Source organism: Nyctereutes procyonoides, unplaced genomic scaffold (assembly GCF_905146905.1).
Source record: "Nyctereutes procyonoides isolate TBG_1078 unplaced genomic scaffold, NYPRO_anot_genome, whole genome shotgun sequence".
NCBI classification, from domain to species: Eukaryota; Metazoa; Chordata; class Mammalia; order Carnivora; family Canidae; genus Nyctereutes; species Nyctereutes procyonoides.
In genome coordinates, this window is record NW_026575032.1 from 2,377,046 (window position 1) to 2,396,458 (window position 19,413).

The 19,413-nt window shown below is 41.8% G+C and overlaps 1 protein-coding gene across 1 annotated transcript in view; it reads left to right on the plus strand.

Moving 5' to 3' along the window:
• Positions 1-591: 591 nt before the first annotated feature.
• FGF2 (fibroblast growth factor 2) overlaps positions 592-19,413 on the plus strand; it is a gene marked incomplete at its 5' end in the record, with an annotated part of 58,013 nt that continues 39,191 nt past the window's right edge. The window contains one exon of the mRNA XM_055316975.1: positions 592-991. Coding sequence (XP_055172950.1) covers positions 592-991 — 400 coding nt within the window. The remainder of the gene's footprint in view (positions 992-19,413) is intronic.

Below are 19,413 nucleotides of genomic sequence, written 5' to 3' on the forward strand. Positions count from 1 at the left end.
CGGCTGCTGTCGCGCGCTTGCGTGCTGCGGCCGCGGCTCCCGACCCAGAGGCCGGCCCCACAAAGCCCCGAGCGAGGAGGGGGCGGCGCGCAGGAAGGGAGGAGAGCGGGGGCGCGGGGGGCGGGGGGCCTTCGGGGGTGGGGATGTAGAAGATGTGACGCCGCGGCCCGGCCGCTGCCAGACGGCGGACGCGGTGCCCGGGGCTGGCTGCTGGTCCCGGCGCTGCGCTAGGGGAGGCGGCCCTCCCGCGAGCGGCGGCCGCGGACACGCCCGGCCCCGGCCCCGGCCCCGAGCGCAGCTCCCCGAGCCCGAGCGCAGCTCCCCGGCCCCGAGACCGTGCTCAGCTCCCCGGCCCCGGGCGCAGCTCCCCGAGCCTGAGCGCAGCATCCCGGCCCGCGCCCAGCCCCCGGCCCCGCGCGCAGCTCCCGGCCCCGCGCGCAGCCCCCGGCCCCGCGCCCAGCCCCCGGCCCCGCGCGCAGCCCCCGGCCCCGCGCGCAGCCCCCGGCCCCGCGCGCAGCCCCCGGCCCCGCGCGCCAGCTCCCGGCCCCGCGCGCAGCTCCCGGCCCCGCAGCCCAGCCCCCGGCCCCCGCACCCAGCCCCCGGCCCGCGCGCCAGGGCAGCCGGCGAGGGGAGCGGCCGGGCGGCGCGAGGCTGGGGGCCCGCGGGCGCGGCCGCGCGCTGCCGGGCGGGAGGCTGGGGGGCCGGGGCCGTGGCCGCGCCCCGGACCGGGTCGGGGGCCGGGGCCGGGGGGCGGCGGCGGCTCCTCGCGCGGCTCCGGGGGCGCGGACACCCCGGCAGAGCCCCGGGGGGCCCATGGCAGCCGGGAGCATCACCACGCTGCCCGCCCTGCCGGAGGACGGCGGCAGCGGCGCCTTCCCGCCCGGCCACTTCAAGGACCCCAAGAGGCTGTACTGCAAGAACGGGGGCTTCTTCCTGCGGATCCACCCCGACGGCCGGGTGGACGGGGTCCGGGAGAAGAGCGATCCCCACGGTGAGTGCCGGCCCGCCCTTCCTCGCGCTCGCTGCGGTTCCCCCCGCCGCCCCATTCCCGCCCCTTCCTTCCCTTCCCTCCGACCGCAGCGGGACGTGTGGTTCCTTTCCGCGCGGCCCTCGGCGCGTTCGGCTTCACCCCTCGCCCGCCCGCTCCTCGCCGGAGCTGCGGCGGCGGGTTAGGCGCTTCCCCAGGCTCCGGGTAAACCCGGGCCTCGCCGCCCGCCCCCCCCGCCCCCCGCGCCCCCCGCGCGGACCACCTGTTGCCGCGGGGATGCCCTGCGCGCCCCGGACCCGGGAGCCCAAGCAGGAGGGACCCGAGCGGGATAAATGCTCCTTATTGGAAAATACCTTCCCAGAGTCGTGCCCTTAAACTCCGATTTGGTAGGATCCGAGCCAGCTGGCACGCTGCTCCCACCCATCTCTGTCCTTTCCTTCCCTTTCCCTTTTCTTTTCTTCTTTCTTTCTTTTTTTTCTTTCTCTCCCCTTTTCTCTTCTCTTCCCTTCCCTTTTTTCTTTTTTCTTTCTTTCTTTTTCTCTTTTCTTTCTTTCCTCTTCTCTTTCTTCTTTCCTCTTCCCTTTTCTTTCTTTACCTCTTTCTTTCTCTTTCTTTCTTTCTTTCTTTCTTTCTTTCTTTCTTTCTTTCTTTCTTTCTTTCTTTCTTTCTTTCTTTCTTCCTTCCTTCCTTCCTTCCTTCCTTCCTTCCTTCCTTCCTTCCTTCCTTCCTTCCTTCCTTCCTTCCTTCCTTCCTTCCTTCCTTCCTCCTTCCTTCCTTCCTTCCTTCCTTCCTTCCTCTCCTTCCTCTCCTCTCCTCTTCCTCTTCCTTCCTTCCTCTCCTCTCCTCTCCTCTCCTCTCCTCTCCTCTCCTCTCCTCTCCTCTCCTCTCCTCTCCTCTCCTCTCCTCTCCTCTCCTCTCCTCTCCTCTCCCTCCCCTCTCCTCTCCTCTCCTCCTCCTCTCCCTCCCCTCCCCTCCCCTCCCTCTCCTCTCCTCTCCTCTCCTCTCCTCTCCTCTCCTCCTCTCCTTTCTTTCTCTTTTCTTTCTCCTTTCTCCCTTTCCTTCCTTTTCTCAATTACCAAAAGCTTTCAGGGCAAAAGATATGGACTTTGCTAATAAAGTGCGACACACTTTTCTTTTAATGGTGACAAGAACTGCAAAAACTTTAATCTTCCACCTGCAGTTATTAGTTTTGGGACCTTGAGCCAGGTTCCTCATTCTTAAAGTGGGGATAATGTCTACCTTGCATCAGGTTTGAGGATCAGATGAGAATTTCTCCAAAGTGCGCAGAGGACTCGGTTTACTACTGTACACTTTTGTGTTCAGTAAAAAACAATCCATTTGTGGTATAGAAGTAACACTAGCCTACAGTCATTGGTTCTCAAACTTGAGGGGTGCGTTAGAATCACTTGGGGGTGGTGGGGGTTATAGCCATTGCCCAACCTTGTCTCCCAGAGTTTCTGATTCCTGAAGGCTGGAGTGAAGCCTGATGATTTGCATTTCTAACAAGTTCCCAGGTGATGCTGACCTGGGACCACACTTTGAGACCCAGCAATGTATAGAAAAGAGGAGGAAAGGGGCATGAAATGGACTGATTAACAACACTGATGGAATTTGAAGTGAAAGAGGATCAGTATATTTTAACTGTCATCCTGTAAGAGTGCGTAAAACATCCGTTTTAAAAGCTGTGTGTCTGGCCTTCCTTAGTGGTTTTTCAGGTGAAGAATCCAATCCTCTGTTTGCCTGACAAAAGACCAGCAGGAGTCCAGAGCTCCACTCCACAGCAGTTACCTCTTTATCATAAGTTGCTCATGGAATGTCTGTCATTCACACCTGCGGAGCCATAAGTAGAGGCCACCTGAGTTGACCTGAGCTCAAGCAACCTGAGTTGACAAATGAATGGGAAATGTGCTTTTATATTGCTCGAGTATTTATTGATTCCAAAATAGCAACAAGCAAATGATACAGGTCTTTAATTTTTTTTCAGGCCTGCCATAGTTTTTGGATTTTATTAAGCACCCACATGATCCAGTAAAACTGAAAAGATACTTGCAACCCAATAAATATGTGTTAGTACCGTTTCTCTATTTTAGTAACTTGAATAGGTTTCACAAACTTAAGTTTTAAACTTGTGTTTGAAGTTTATTTTGCAGTTGGCTGCTAGGATAGCGCAGCAGATTAGGGCCAGGTGCCTATATGTCCCAAATAGTCTTGTTCTTTTCTAGTAGCACAAATGGTCTGTAATTAAAAATAAGTAGAGATGCCTGGGTGGCTCAGTGCTTGAGCGACTGCCTTCAGCCCAGGGTGGGATCCTGGGGTCCTGGGATCAAGTCCCAGTGCTCCCTGCATGGAGTCTGCTTCTCTCTCTCCCTGTGTCTCTGCCTCTCTCTCTGTGTGTCTCTCATGAGTAAATAAATAAAATCTTAAAAAAAAAGAATAATAAAAATAAAAAAGGTATGTTCTATGATTAGAAGACAGAAGAACTCTCCTCCAGATTAGGTTCATGTTGAGACTTCCCCTAGTACTTTCTTTTTTTTAAAGACACTTATTAATTGCTGCATCATTTTTTTTCTTCGAAGCTTTTGATACTCTTTCCTTTAGAATAAAACTGTACAGGGGCTAGTGTGGGAAGATAATTCTGAATTGCCATAGCACACTACTGCCCTTGTAATAACAGGTGTTAACTTTTTCTTCCTAACTATGAGTTTTTCATAATCTTATTTTAATTCACTGGTTCTCAGAGCGGGGGTGATTTTGCCCCTGCCCTCCCACCCCCAACGTGGGAGCTAAATTGTGAGCTGACGCCACAGCTGACCAGGACCGGAATTTAGGGACGGGTGGTAGAAATGTGAGGTGCTGATTAGGGATGGGGGGTGTGGCACAGGTGCAGAAGGGGAGATGGGGCAGGGGGGGCAGACCAGAAATGAAAGGGGAGGGAGAAGGTGACTGAACATCAGTTTTCCATCTTTGAAGCATGATTGAAGGTCACCTTGGCCTCATGCCTGGGTATTCTCCTATGGTGTTTTTGCTTGAAAGGGCTGGTTTTCCTGCACGATCCCCCTAGTCCTAGAGTGACTTTTATTTGACATGAGAGTTTTGATGAAAGCAAGATAGACTACCTGTTCTCCAGCGTGTGTGCTGCTCACCCAGCTTCCCTTTGGTGTCTTGGATGTTTTGATTGTCCTCTTCACATGTCCATGGATTGTGTACCATGCAGTATATACTCTGAAGTCATGACCCATATAAAAACTTCAGAAAAGAGAACATTTTATCCCACGTAGCACGTACAACACGTGATAGAGTGTAGTAAGTGAGATGTACGCTGGCTGCTTATGTATGTTTTAGCATTAAATTTGTTCCAGATGCTCTTAGGAGAAGATGGAGGTGGTTAGCGGCGTTGCTTCTACCCTTGGGCTTCTCCTAGGAGGTGACCGCCTGTTTGCCATACTTCTCTGCTTCTAGGCTCTAGAGGATACTGAGACTTGGAGAGGCAAGAGGGACCTGCCCACTCCTGTGTGGGGCAGGGATGGGATCCAGGCCCGCCTGACACCCCTGCCCTTTGCCACGGCACGTATCCCATGTAATTCCGGTCATAAAAACAAGGGCTTGTGAAATTCAGAGGCATCAGACCTTTTAGTTCCCTGGTCTTGTTTTATAGAAGAGAGTGTTGAGGTTCAGCACAACTGATCACCTGAGTTCATCTGCTGATTTCCCCTGGGCTCATCTCCAGCCAGCTTCTTGCCCACCAGGTCCCCTGCCCACCCCCCCCACCCCCCCCCACCCCCGGCCCTGCTGCACTCTTCCATTCAGTAGCAGAGAGCACCCTCTGGGGCACCCTTCTGTGGGCTGCTTCCGTAGTGTTGGTGAGGCCAGCCCCCTGTGGAGTGGAGCCCTCTTCCTAGTTCATGGGTGGCCCCTAGTTGTGTTCCTGGGGTATTGGAGAAAGTCACCTTTCATTCTTTTCCTTCCTGGCACTATTGATGCTGGATTCTCTCCTCTCCTCTTTGGGTAATATCTGGCAAGTGGATCCCCCTAATTTGCCTTAATAAACACAGTGTTTATTTACAGTACTGCTATTTACGTGCAGTAAACAAATGAAGAGATCTAATAGCTCACTTAATCATGGAAATCATGTAATTGGTACAGCAATGAAAGAACAATTTATGAGTCATAGATATTACCACACCTTAGAAGCCTTTTAAGAAGAGTTTCATGCCAAGTGACTTCAGCCTAGAAAAGGCAATATCCCCTTGTGACACACCCTGAGGGCTCTCCTTGTGTTTATAAAATGGCCATTGTGTACTTAGACTTTGACAATGGTGTAATGTTGGCGTTCTAAGTATTCCCACTTAGATTTATGATACTATTTTAAATGGCCATGATTTTTAAGTCTAATTTAAAAATAATAATATTACAGATGTAATAAAACGCAAACCATTCTTTATATATTATAAAATTGACTTCATTCATCTACGCAGTGATTCTCAGAAATCCCCATCTGCGTTGCTGAAAAAGGTAATTTTTAGGTCTCACATCATTAGAACTGTTATTTTTAAACCACGAGATGCCTGTACAACAGGATAATAACTACACATGTGCCATAGCCTTTGCTTGTTTTTCCAAATTCCAGTGTTTGTTGATTTTCCAAAAACCCTGTTTGGGCCCCTTTGTCCTGTAGCACACATCTGTTAGAAGGCTGGCCTGGGGTAAGAGTCTAAGACGTGAACTGGAGCAAGGCAAATCGAATTCAAGGCAAAAACCTTAACCCTATGATTGTATTCTATCTAAGCAAATGTATTTTGTTCTGTTGCTTTTGAGCTAGTCATTTGAAATCTGATATCTGGTCTTGTACTGCCTGCTGTCAATGTTCAATAAATATTTACTGCTTGATTGTTTGCAAAATCATTTGGAATATTGTGACATTAGGAAATCATGCAGTTATAGAAACATGATTTTCAGTGTTTCCTTGTTGTATCCATTGTTGGATTTGCTATTGTATTCTCTTTTGCTGTCAAACTCCTTCTGGAAGCTGGGTTATTTATAGCCCCAGAAATTTAGGCAAGGACTCAAAGTGGTGACTCCCAGGGAACCTCACCCCTTGAGCCATATACTGGTTCTTAGAAGCCAGACTAGTCCCATTCTAAATTCCTGCAGGATATTTTTAGTTTGAAGAAATTTGGAGGACCTGGAGGCAACAGCCAATATTTGGTGTTTAATTTATGTCTCATCCCAGCTGTCCTCTGTCACTCTTTCTATGCAAGGTGACTTTTGAATCGACCAGTGTATCCTTAATGCTTGCTTATTCATTTACAGAAATCTGTAGTGGATGTGTGTTTATATTTTCAAAGGACTACTACTTCTCCATATTAACTTACTTTCTAAATGGAATTATTCTGTAAAATTCTGGAGTGGAAGGTTTCCCGATTTTTAAGATATTCTGGAGATAAAAGAAAACAAGGAGGAAGTTCAAGTATAATTGAACTGTTGAAAGGAATTTTCCTGTTTAATTTATTATTTATTTAATTATTTAAATTAAGCTATACATTAATTTGTCATTGAAATTTATAATTAATAACCAAAATGAGTCAATAAAGAAGTGTTTGGGTTTTTTTTTTTCTCCCTAAGGGAAATTTGTACAGACTAGTAATGATCTGGCTAGATTCTCTGAGTACATTGTTCTCTGTTCATAATTGAGGTACTTGAGAAGGTGCTGGGACCTTATGGGTGGGGACCATGAACTCTCCATATAAATAAGCATCATAAACAGCTTAGGACCTTTAACTTCAGGAAGTGCTTACTAAATGTCAGCTGCTGATGAAAACATTTTGTGTGGACCACCTACCCTGTGTAATAAGTATTCATGGGCCAAATACTGTAGAAAGCTTAGTTGAGGTGTGTTGCTTTCTTGGCATAGTAATGCATACATTTAAACACTTGGCCAGTCTTTTAATGAAGATGATTATATGTAAGAAAGTTATATTTGAAAAATATCTGGAAATCTTAGAGGCTGGCTATTAGCAATTCATAGAATAGGCCATATAGAAAATTGAATCATTTTTAAGGATTAATAGTTTAAACTTGTTAGGAATTCTGTTTTCCTTAAAAAGCATTTTGGATTTTTATCATGTACTATGTGGTATAAAATTCCATAGAAATTCCTCCTGTGCATTGTTCATTCTTTTGTGGCCAATATCCTGGAATCCTGTGCGCTCTTCTAGTTCATCTCTTTTTCACTTTTTAACTCTGGACCCTGCCCCTCAAAATTCTACTTAAATCATTCTGGGCCCCAGAAGTTTTTCACTTCAGTCGTGTGGCCTTATCCAATTTGTCACCCTCCTTGACACTTGACACTCTACAATTTGACAACTTGATATTATTTTCTGTCTCTAACTTCTTGAGACTTCTTTGGCTTCTGTTATACCACATCAACCTGATATTCTCAATCATCCAACCTCCGGTTTTGCCTCTTTTTTGGTCTTTCAATTTCATATCCCCCAAGGCTCTGTTTTTGGCCCTCTACTCTCTTCTTTCTGTGCACTCATATTTCTTTAGCAGATCACTTAGAGTCTCCATCTAAGTCTCTGATTTCCCATCTCTGTGTTAGGACTGTGTTTCCCTCTGCTTGAAGAACAGATAAACTGCCTAAGTCTCAACTCAAAATGCATGAAGAAGAACTTTTTTTTAAAATTTTTTTATTTATTTATGATAGTCACAGACACACAGAGGAGAGAGAGAGAGAGAGAGAGAGGGAGAGAGAGAGAGGCAGAGACACAGGCAGAGGGAGAAGCAGGCTCCATGCACCGGGAGCCCGATGTGGGATTCTATCCTGGGTCTCCAGGATCGCGCCCCGGGCCAAAGGCAGGCGCCAAACTACTGCGCCACCCAGGGATCCCCATGAAGAAGAACTTAACATCTTTTTCTCAAACTCGCATCCCTTTCTGCCAGCTTTTTGTTTGTAGTGAAATTATTCTTCTAGTCTTCAAAGCTAGACACCTCAGAGTCCTCCCTGCCTTAGTGATCTTTCTTTGCCCTTTTGATTTCCCCTGCCCTTTACTTACCGGAGGACTAGACCAGACCCTACCTGACTTCCCTTTTCAAATGTCATCTACTGGATCAATCTTATTTCCCTGCTATTACCATCCATACTCCCCTGATGCTGCCAGTGCTCTTGCTTAATTGTAGCCTCTCATCTGACTGTCACTGTTGCAGTGATTGGCTTTCCTCATGTGAGCCTAGTTTTTGGAAATCCTTTTCCTTATCAATTCCTCTTACACACACTCTTTCAATTCCCACCTTTCTCTTTAAAAATCTCCTAAGAGCTAGCTTGCCAGTCTTCTTTGTGAAACGTTCCCTAGCTTTCCAGGGAGAGTTAATTGTTTTTATTTCTGTTTTCCCCGTGGTGCTTGGTACTTGTTCTCCTATAGAACCTAATGATTGGGACACCTGGGTGGCTCAGTGGTTGAGCGTCTGCCTTTGGCTCAGGGTGTGATCCTGGAGTCCTGGGATCAAGTCCCACGTCGGGGAGCCCGCTTCTCCCTCTGCCTGTGTCTCTCCCTCTCTCTCTGTATCTCTCATGAATAAATAAATAATATCTAAAAAAAAAAAAAGGAACCTAATGATTAGTCATACGTTGTTGATGCATTTCTCTCTTGCAGTGGGAATGAGCTCCTTGCTGGCAAGGACTGGGACAGATATTTTGTATCTGACCTCATGCACAGTGGCCACTCAGAAGAGTGTTTTCTAAGTTCTACATGTAGCCGACAAATTAGCCGAGTCTTCTCACTTCTGTTCTGACCTTCTCACATCTTCCTCTTCACTTCAGTCCAGCTGTTTCCTTGAGCTGGAAAGTCCTCTCAGTCCTTTTACTTTATCCTAGTCGAAATTACACTTCAGACCATATTTCTTTCACACCAGCCTGGACCATCTTTCCTTTCACATGTGCTTCTAATAGTTTGATGTGTTTTAATTTCATGTCCCCTAATATTATTGGAAATTCCTATTTGGGAAGGATTTAAAAAAAAATTCAAACATTACCTAGTAATCTCTTACTCTCTTTTCTTCTCTGAGGGTCTGAGCCTGAGTTGACTCATCCCAGATCCTCTTAGCTCCAATTGCTGAATGAATGACCAGGCTGATGCCTATGAAGAAGGTCAATCAACATTTGCCAAATGAAAGTAAATAAGCATAAATACTACACTATGAGGCATGTAAAGTGGACAAATTGAATGTAGCATCACTGTACTTCTTTCTCCAGACACCTTTCACATTATTCAAAGGAAGTAATAAAGGTAAAACATATCATTTGTTAGGATCACTTTTTATTGTGGAAGTTTTCAGGTATTGAATAACATCAATATTTCTAGCCAATTCCAGAACTAGTTCTAATCCTCTAATAATTAAGGAATACAGATCTGAGAATTCACACTTGAATCAGACACTTTATCCTTAAACCTCTCTCTCTCAAATCTAAAACTAGTGAATCATCTTATAAATTAGGATTAAGAACTATCTGGTACCATTGTTAGTGTCTTTTTTGGCTGTGAGGGAATGGCACAAATAATTTAATCCTAATATTCAGATATATGGGCCAGAATTCATTACAACAATCTTAAAATTCTTAAAAGGATAGAAATTGTATGACAAAGTGAGTCATAGTCTTTGTGATGTGATGTCTGTAAGGGAGGGTGGGAGAAATTGCTGAATGACCAGTCTTATTCTACTCCTTTCTAAGCTGAATCATTTTGCAAACAGAAAACAATTCATAGCTTTCTCAGTGGTCATTCCAGAGATAGAAAATGGAAGAAAGTAAAAAAAAAAAAAAAAAAAAAAGAAAGAAAGAAAATGGAAGAAAGTAACAGAAATAATACCTCCGTTTAAAAAATTACTTTTTGAAATGTATCCCTTGATGAACAGTCTTTATCTTGAATTAGAAACAAAATTAATTTATTTACTGCTTAATAACACCTAACACTTTCAGTCTCCCCTCCACCCCATCTTATCTATTAATTTTTAAGCCTAGACTTTTTTTTTGTGATTCTCCTGTGTAATTTGACCTTTCTCTTTATAGCTATTTCTAGTATATGTGTTCAGAGAGGGGAAATGTCGTTTACCTCCTGGCTCAATGGCTACTTGAATTGGATGGGGACTCAAGGAAAGAAAGTCTCTCTTTTTTTTTTTTTTAAGATTTTATTTATTTATTCATGAGAGACACAGAGATAGAGAGAGAGAGAGGCAGAGACACAGGCTTTATGCAGGAAGCCCGACATGGGACTCAATCCCAGGTCTCCAGGATCACGACCCAGACTGAAGGCGGCGCTAAACCGCTGAGCCACCCGGGCTGCCCAAAGAAAAGTCTCTTTAATCTTGGAAATTATGATTCTGGGTTGACATAACCTTGTATTTTGCCTTGTTGGTCCTCTTTTGTTACTTTTCTTCTTATTAGAAACAGAAGTTGGGAGAGCTTTTCTCAGAGTCCAATTTAGTCTTTAATCTTTAAATGTAAGATTAATTAACCTTATTTCCTTATCTTCTTTGAGGGTAAAGCATTTGTCCAGAAAATTATGTAAAAAAAGAAATAATCTCTTTTGAGTGTGTTTCTAAGTTTTAGAAGTTCTTCTTACATGCTTATATTTTTACATTACTCTAATCTCAATAATTTAGTACTAGGAATATAATGCAAGTAAATGCAAGTAAAATATAATGCAAGTAAAATATAAAGAAGGTATATGCAACAAGTGTTGGATTAAAAAACAGTGAATTATAGCATCTCTCTAGGCTGTTACATTGTGGGAAAAGTGAAGCACAGATTATTTTGTAGAGAGGATTTTAAAGCCATGAAATATTCAGGGATCTGTCCAACCTTGGCCACATGCCTAGGGTGATTGCCATAGTGATAAGCAAAATCTCTGTACTGGGCAGTAGAGGAAGGGCCAGTTGTTTGGCCTTCACCTCTATAATTCCAGGATCTTGGTGTTTACAGAGTATTTTTTTAATGAACGAATGAAATTCTTGAGAATATGCTCTATGTCAGCTTTACAAATAACATGGTTAATCTAGATTACAAACTTAAAAATCACAAGTATCATTAACCTCATTTATAGATAAGAATAGTTTTTGCTATTGCCTTTTCAAAACACGTTCTTTTTGTGACGAGTAATGAATTATGCTTTCTAGACTTCTTGGTGTTTAGAATACAGATTCATGATCAGAATTCCAGATAGACAATGTAGCAGAAAGTTAAACAGAAATAGCGATTTCAAAAAAGAATTTGAACTCTTCCCAGAAGCTTTGCCAGGTCCAGCAAAGTTAGGGTCTGGGCCATCTTTTCTCCCACCATGTTATTGCATTATTTTTGTTTAGAAAATATTAGTCATTGAATATAAAACAATTCCTTAAAATTTAGGCGTTGTTTTCTGAAGAACTCAAAGATTTTTAAATGGCATGTAAATAAACTAGGACATAATTAAAGGTAAATACTATATAAGAATGGAATGAACCTTGAAGGCAGGATCTGGAAGATTAAAATGCAGGATAAGCTGGGGCATACAGAAAGTACAAAGCAAATAATTGAAAGGGTGTTTTAAAAGCTAAGTCCTTTCAAGGAAATTCAAGATAGGCCACTATTTAAGAACACGTGGTATAAGACTAAAAACCAATCCCTTAAAAGCAGATGTAGTTTGACCTATTTTATTTTTAATCTTCCATTGCATTTTAAACTTCTTTTAATCTGGTCCATCAGTAATTTTTTGGTGTCTGCTATGTGAGGAAATAAAGACCAAGATAGAAAAAGACATGTCAAGAAAGCACTTAACCAGACACATCCAGAGATGTGTCTAAAATTGAGCAGCTCTTTCCTTGAAGTCATTTGCTCCCCTTTTTTGACTCCCCAATATTTTTCAACAGGTTTACCATCTTTCTTGCCAGCCAGGCCCACCTCTTAGAGCAAATGTCTACTCTTCATCTTCCTTAAGGGTCACATCCTTTTCTCCAGCTGTGTGCATTTCAGTTATGCGATGTCTTCTGCACTCACGCTGGTCTTTGCACCCTTGCCGCTGCTGCTGTGGTCTGTCCCTGACTCTTGCAACTGTCTTCTAACTCATCCCATCTGTGTATGAGTTTGCTGGGCTGCTGTAACAAAATACCACGGACTGAGTGGCTCAAACAACAGAAATCTATTTTCTCATAGTTCTGGAGGCTACAAGTCCAAGATCAAGGTGTCTGCTGGTTTGATGTCTTTTGAGGCTTCTCCTTGGTTAGTGGATGGTTGCCTTCTTGCTGCCTCTTCACTTGATCATCCCTCTGTGCAGGCACAAAGTTCTACTTATGAAAGACACCAGTCTGATTGGGTTAGGGCCCTCTATAATGGCCTCATTTTAACTTAATCATCTCTCTAAAAACCTGGTATCCAAATAACTGTCATTTTCTGAGGCAGTGGAAGTTAGGGCATAAGCATATGAATTTGGGGTGTGAGATACAATTCAGACAGAGTAATCCTTCTGAAGACCAGCTCTCATCATGTTATTCCTCTTCTCACTAAAACATATGGACTGGAAGGTGTCCAACCTCTGGTATGCACATTGCTTACAGATGTGGGCACTGTTAAATCTGTAAGAATCCTAGAGAAGAGGAAATTTACCAGCAGATGAGTAGTTGTCATGTCAAAAAGTGGAATAAGATGTTTTCCGGAAACTAGAGACAGGTAGTAAGTTTAATGTAGGTCCTTGTTAAAAAAAAAAATTCCAAGAGGCTTGAGAATACTAAGAAAACACAATAAGTAGTATATAGGGTAATATAATAGAAGAAGAGTAACGTGGGCTCGTGGGTGGCTCAGTTGGTTAAGTGTCTGCCTTCAGCTCAGATCATAATCCCGGAATCCTGGGACTGAGTCCTGCATCAGGCTCCCTGCTCAGCAAAGACTCTGCTTCTCACCCTGCCCCTCATCCTACTCATTTTCTCTCTCTCTCCCAAATAAATAAATCAATAAATAAAATCTTTATTTATTTTTTTAAATAAAATCTTTAAAAAAATAATAGTTAACATGCATAGGCTTAATATGTTGATTTCAATGGGGTATCTGACCAATATTTTTCAGATTTTATAATATTTCATCACCAATTTCACCCATCCCCCACATGCCTCCCCTCTGGTAATCATCAGTTCTCTACAGTTAGTCTGTTTCTTGATTTGTCTCTTTCTCTCTTTTTTTCCCTTTGCTTGTTTTATTTCTTAAATTCCACATATGAATGAAATCATATGGTATTTGTCTGACTCATTTTGTTTAGCATTATAGTCTAACTCCATCCATGTTGTCACAAACAGCAAGATTTCATTTGTTTTTACGGCCAAATAATATTCCAAAGTTCCAATTCCATATTATTTATATTCCAATTCCATATTATTTACACACACACCCTCACATTTTCTTTATCCATCAACTGATGAAACTTGGGTTGCTTCTGTGTCTTGGCTAATGTAAATAATGCTGCTGTAAACCTAAGGGTGCATGTATCCCTTTGAATTAGTGTTTTTGTATTCTTTGGAATACCCAGTAGTGGAATTAGTGAATCATGTGGTAATTCTGTTTTTAACTTTTAGAGGAACCTCCATACTGTTTTCCACATTGGCTACCCAGTTTGTGTTCCCACCAGCAGTGTACAAGGGTTTCTTTTTTTCCACATCCATGTCAACTCCTGTTGTTTCTTGTATTTTTAAATTTTAGCCATTCTGACAGGTATGAGGTGATATCTCATTGTGGTTTTGATTTGCATTTCCCTGGTGATAAGTGATGATGAAAATCTTTCCATGTATATCTTCTCCTATTCCATAAATTGCCTTTTATTTTTGTTGATTGTTTCCTTTGTTGTGCAGAAGCTTTTTATTTTGATGTAGTCCCAATAGTTTATTTTTGATTTTGTGTCCTTTGCCTTGGGAGATATATCTAGAAAGGAGTTGCAATAGCTGATGTCAAAGAAGTTACTACCTATATTTTCTTCAGGCCTCACATTTAGGTCTTTCATCCATTTTGAATTTATTTTTGTGTATGGTGTAAGGAAGTAGTCCAGTTTCATTCTTTGCATGTTGCCATCCAGTTTTCCCAATACCATTTTTTGAAGAGATGGTCCTTTTTTCCATTGGATATTCTTTCCTGCTTTGTTAAAGATTAATTGACCATATAACTGTGGGTTCATTTCTAGGTTTTCTATTCTTTTCTGTTGATATATGTGTCTGTTTTTGTGCCAATACTGTAATGTTTTGATTACTACAGTGTTGTCATATAACTTGAAATTCAGAATTGTGATGCATCCAGTTGCTTTTCTTTTTCAAGATTGCTTTGGGTATTCGGGGTCTTTTGTGGTTCCATTAAAATTTTAGGATTGTTTGTTCTGGTTCTGTGAAAAAAGCTGTTTGTATTTTTGATGTGGATTGCATTAAATGTATAGGTTATTTTGGATAGTATGGGCATTTTAATATTCTTCCAATTCATGAGTGTGTATTGTCTTTCCATGTCTTTGTGTCATCTTCAATTTCTTTCATCAGTCTTTTTTTTTTAGTTTTCAGAGTACTGTTTTTTAACTTCTTCGGTTCGGTTTCTTCCTAGATATCTTATTATTTTGGATGCAATTGTAAATGGGATTGTTTTCTTAATTTTTCTTTCTGCTGCTTCATTATTGGTGTATAGAAATGCAACAGATTTCTTTTTTTTAAAAGATTTTATTTATCCACAAGAGACACAGAGACAGAGGCAGAGACAGAGGCAGAAGGAGAAGCAGGCTCCATGCAGGGAGCCTGATGCGGGACTTGATCTCTGGACCCCGGGATCACGCCTTGAGCCAAAGGCAGATGCTCAACCTGCTGAGCCACCCAGGTGTCCCGCAACAGATTTCTGTACATTGATTTTGCATCCTGCAACTTTACTGAATTCGTTTATCAGTTTTAGCAGTTTTTCGGTGGTGTCTTTAGGATTTTCTGTATATAGTATCACATCAGCCGATAGTGGATGTTTTACTTCTTCCTTAAGGATTTGGATGCCTTTTATTTCTTTTTGTTGTCTGACTGCTGTGGCTAGGACTTCCAGTACTGTGTTCAATAAAGATGGTGAGAGTGGACAACCCTGTTTTGTTCTGACATTAAAGGAAAAACTTTAGTTTTTTTCTAGTTTTCCCCCCATTTGATGATGATGTTATCTGTGTGTTTTCATATATGGCCTTTATTATGTTGAGGTATGTTACCTCTAACCCTACTTTGTTGAGAATTTTCCTCATGAATGGATGTTGTACTTTGTCAAAGGCTTTTTCTATGTCTATGTAAATGATCATATGGTTCTTTTCTTTTATTGATATGATGTATCACATTGATTAATTTGCGAATATTGAACCACACTTGCAACCCAGGAATAAATCCTGCTTCATCATGGGGAATGGTTTTTTTAATGTGTGGTTGAATTTGGTTTGCTAGTATTTCCTTGAGAATTTTTGCATCTGTGTTCATCAGGGATTTTGGCCTGTAGTTCTCTTTTTTAGTGGCATCTCTATCTGGTTTTGGTATCAGGGTAATCCTGGCCTGATAAAATGAATTTGAAAGTTTTCCTTTTCTATTTTTTGGAATAGTTTTAGAAGAATAGGTATTAATTCTTCTTTGAATGTTTGGTAGTATTCACCTGTAAAGCCATCTGTTCCTGGACTTTTGTTTGTTGGGAATTGTTTGTTTGTTTGTTTCTGACTCATTTTCTTTGCTGGTTATCGATCTGTTCAAATTTTCTATTCCTGTTTAAGTTTCGGTAGTTTATATGTTTATAGGGCTTTATCCATCTTTTTTTTGGTTGTACAATTTATTGGTATATAGTTTTTCATAATATTCTCTTATGATTGTATTTCTGTGGTGTTTGTTATTTCTCCTCTCTCATCTGTGATTTTTAAAAAAATTTGGGTCCGTTTCTTTTTTTCATGGTAAGTCTGTCTAGAGGCTTATCACTTTTATTGATTTTCTCAAAAAACCAGCTCCCTGGTTCACTGGTTCATTCATCTGTTACGGTTTTTGTTTTGTTTGTTTTAGTTTCTATAGTATTTATTTCTGCTCTGATCTTTATTATTTCCTTCCTTCTACTGGTTTTAGATTTTGTTGTTCTTTTTCTAGCTCCTTTTGCTGTAAGATTAGGTTTTCTATTTGAGATTTTTCTTGCTTCTTGAGGTAGGCCTACATTGCTATGAACTTGCCTTTTAGGACTGCCTTTGCTGCATCATAGAAGTTTCGGACTGTTGTGTTTTCATTTTCATTTGTTTCCATGTACTGTTATGTCTCTTCTATTATTTCCTAGCTAGGAAGCATGTTATTCCTAATAGTATGTTATTTAACCTGTATGTATATGTGGTCTTTCCAGAGTTTTTCTTGTGGTTGAGTTCTTGTTTCATAGTTGTTGTGATTAGAAAATATGCATGGTATGAATTCAATCTTCTTGAATTTGTTGAGGCTTGTTTTATGGGCTAATATGTGATCAGTTCCAGAGAATGTTCCATGTACACCTGAAAAGAATGGATTTCGTATTCTGCTGTTTAAGAATGGAATGTTCTAAATATATATGTTAAATGCATCTGGTTCAGGATATTCAAAGCAGTTGTTTCCTTGATTTTCTGTCTAGATGATCTATGTATTGATATAAATGGGGTGTTAAAGTCCTCCACTGTTATTATATTATTATCAATTAGATCCGTTTTGTTTGTATTTAACTGTTTTATGTGTTTGGGTGCTTCTAGGTTGGGTGCATAAATATTTACAATTGTTGTATTTTGTTGGATTATCTTCTTTATTATTATATAGTGTCGTCTTTGTCTCTTGTCACAGTCTGGTTTTTTTTTTTTTTTTAAAGATTTACTTATTTATTCATGATAGACACATAGAGAGAGAGGCGGAGACACAGGCAGAGGGAGAAGCAGGCTCCATTCAGGGAGCCCGAAGTGGGACTCGATCCCGGGACTCCAGGATCGCACCCTGGGCCAAAGGCAGGAGCTAAACCACTGAGCCACCCAGGGATCCCGTCACAGTCTGTTTTAAAGTGTACTTTGTTCAGTATAAGTATTGCTACTCTGACTTTCTTTTGACATCCATTTGTGTGATTAGATGTTTCTTCACTCCCTCACTTTCAGTCTGCAAGTATCCTTAGGGCTCAAGTAAGTCTTTTGTAGGCAGCATATAAATGGGTATTTTTTTAAATCCATTCTGTCACGTTATGTCTTTTGATTGGATTATTTAGCCCACTTATATCCAAAGCAGTTATTGATAGATGTGTAATTATTGTCATTTTATTACTTGTTTTATGGTTGTTTCTGAAATCCTTTATCTAATCCTTTCTTCTTTCTCTTTCTTTCTTTCTCTTTTTCCTTTGCACATTTATTAGTGTTTTTTTGTTATATGGCTATCATTAGGTTTGTGTAAAGTTTTTGCATATAGCAGTCTACATTAAGTTGATGGTCATTTAAGTTTGAACCCATTCTTTACATCTCTCCTCCCCATATTTTAGGTACATGCTATTATATTTTATATCCTTTTATTTTATGAGTTTCTTGACTTTTTTTTTTTTTTTTTTTACAGAAATACTCAGTTTTTTACTGCTTTTGTGTTTTCTACCTTATATTGTCACTTTTGGTTTGGCTTTTGCACTCAAAGGCTCCCCTTAGTATTAATTGAAGGGTTGGTTTAGTGATCATGAACCCCTCTAGTAATTGTTTGTCTGGGAAACTCTTTATTTCTCCTTGTGTTATGAATGATAGCCTTGCTGGGTAGAGTATTCTTAACTGCAGATTTTCCCCATTCATGCTATTCCCTTCTAGCTTGCCCAGTTTCTCTCAAAAAAACCTCCTGTCAGCCTTATGAGTTTTCCCTTAAAAGTTACTGTTGTCTTTTGTCTTGCTGCTTTAAAATTTTTTTCTTTATGATTATAGTTTGACAATTTAATTACAACATGTCTTGGTGGGGGCCTGCTTTTGTTGATTTGGTGGGAGTTCTTTGTGCCTCTTGGATTGGGATATCTGTTTCCTTTCCCAGATTAGAGAATTTTTCAGCTATTATTTCTTCAAATAAATTCTCTGCCTCATTTTCTCTCTCTTCTTCTTCTGGGACTCCTATAATTGCAAATGTTACTATGTTTGATAGAGGCACTGAGTTTTCTAGGTCTATTTTCATTCTGCATAATTCTTTTCTCTGTCTTTTGTTCAGCTTGATTATTTGCTATTACTCTCTCTTGTAGGTTATTAATTTGTTCCTCTACTTCTTCCAGCCTGCTGTTCATTCCATCAAACATGTTTTTCATTTCATTTTTGTGCTGTTTATCTCTGCTATGTTACTCCTTATTTCTGTGCTATGGGTCTTACTCATGTCTTCCACCCTTTTGTCAAGTCTAGTGAGTGTCCTTATGATCATTACTTTAAATTCTCTTTTAGGCATGTGACATATCTTTTTCACTTAGGTCTCTGGCCATGGCCTTGTCTTGTTGTTTGGTTTGCGATGAATTTCTCTGACTTTCTCTGACTTATTTTATCTAAGTCTGCATGTTTATTTGTGTTAAGAGATGTAGCTAACTTTTCTGTCCTTGAGGGCAATGTCCTTATGAAGAAGAGGTCCTGTAGTGCCCTACTGTGTGGTGTCCCCTACTCCCTAGGGCTTGGTACTTCCAGGAGTGTCTCTAATGTGTGCCATGTATGCTCTGCAGTTTTGTCCTGGCCTCTTCATCTTCAGGCTAGTCATCTGTAGAGGTTCTCAATGTGTGTTGTGGGCAGCATTTGGTTCCTTGCCTGAAGATGGTGCATTGTAACTACGTGTGCCTGTTGTATTTGTGAAATGAGACCTGTTACCACCACTGCTGAACTGAGGCTCTACAAAACTCCCCTGTCAGGAGCCATGGTGTGGGCAGGGGTTTGGGCTGGGGAAAGGGTCCCGGTGTGCTGGGCCTGAGGCAAGTGTGACAGGAAGGGCAGTTCCACTGGGGCAGGGTGTAAGCAAGGCAAGCAGGGCTTGGTGTAAGCAAGTTAGGTAGCCAGTGTCTGAGCTGTGCTCATTCCTGCAGGTGACTGGGGAGAAGGTGGGGAATGGTGCCTACCAGTTCCTATGTTTTTGGAGATGCCTTTCCATGAGCTGCCTCTCTGGGACATGCTTTGAGATGAGCAACTAACCTCTTCATGTGCATCCCATGCTCCTAAGATCACGGTTTCCCTGCCGTATGTCCATAGGCTATTTCCCCTGCCCTTTATCCAAGAGCAGAACAATGCCTTTCAACCTCTTCCAGAGTCAAGCATGATGACCTTTAAAACTACAGGCTTTAAGTTCCCCTAGTTGTAAGAACTCACAAAATTCATTTTCCAAGCCAATTGCTATGGTGAATCATTTCCCCCTTGAGCTCCCCTGTGTGTTATTCTGTCTCTTGCCCTTCTCTACTACTG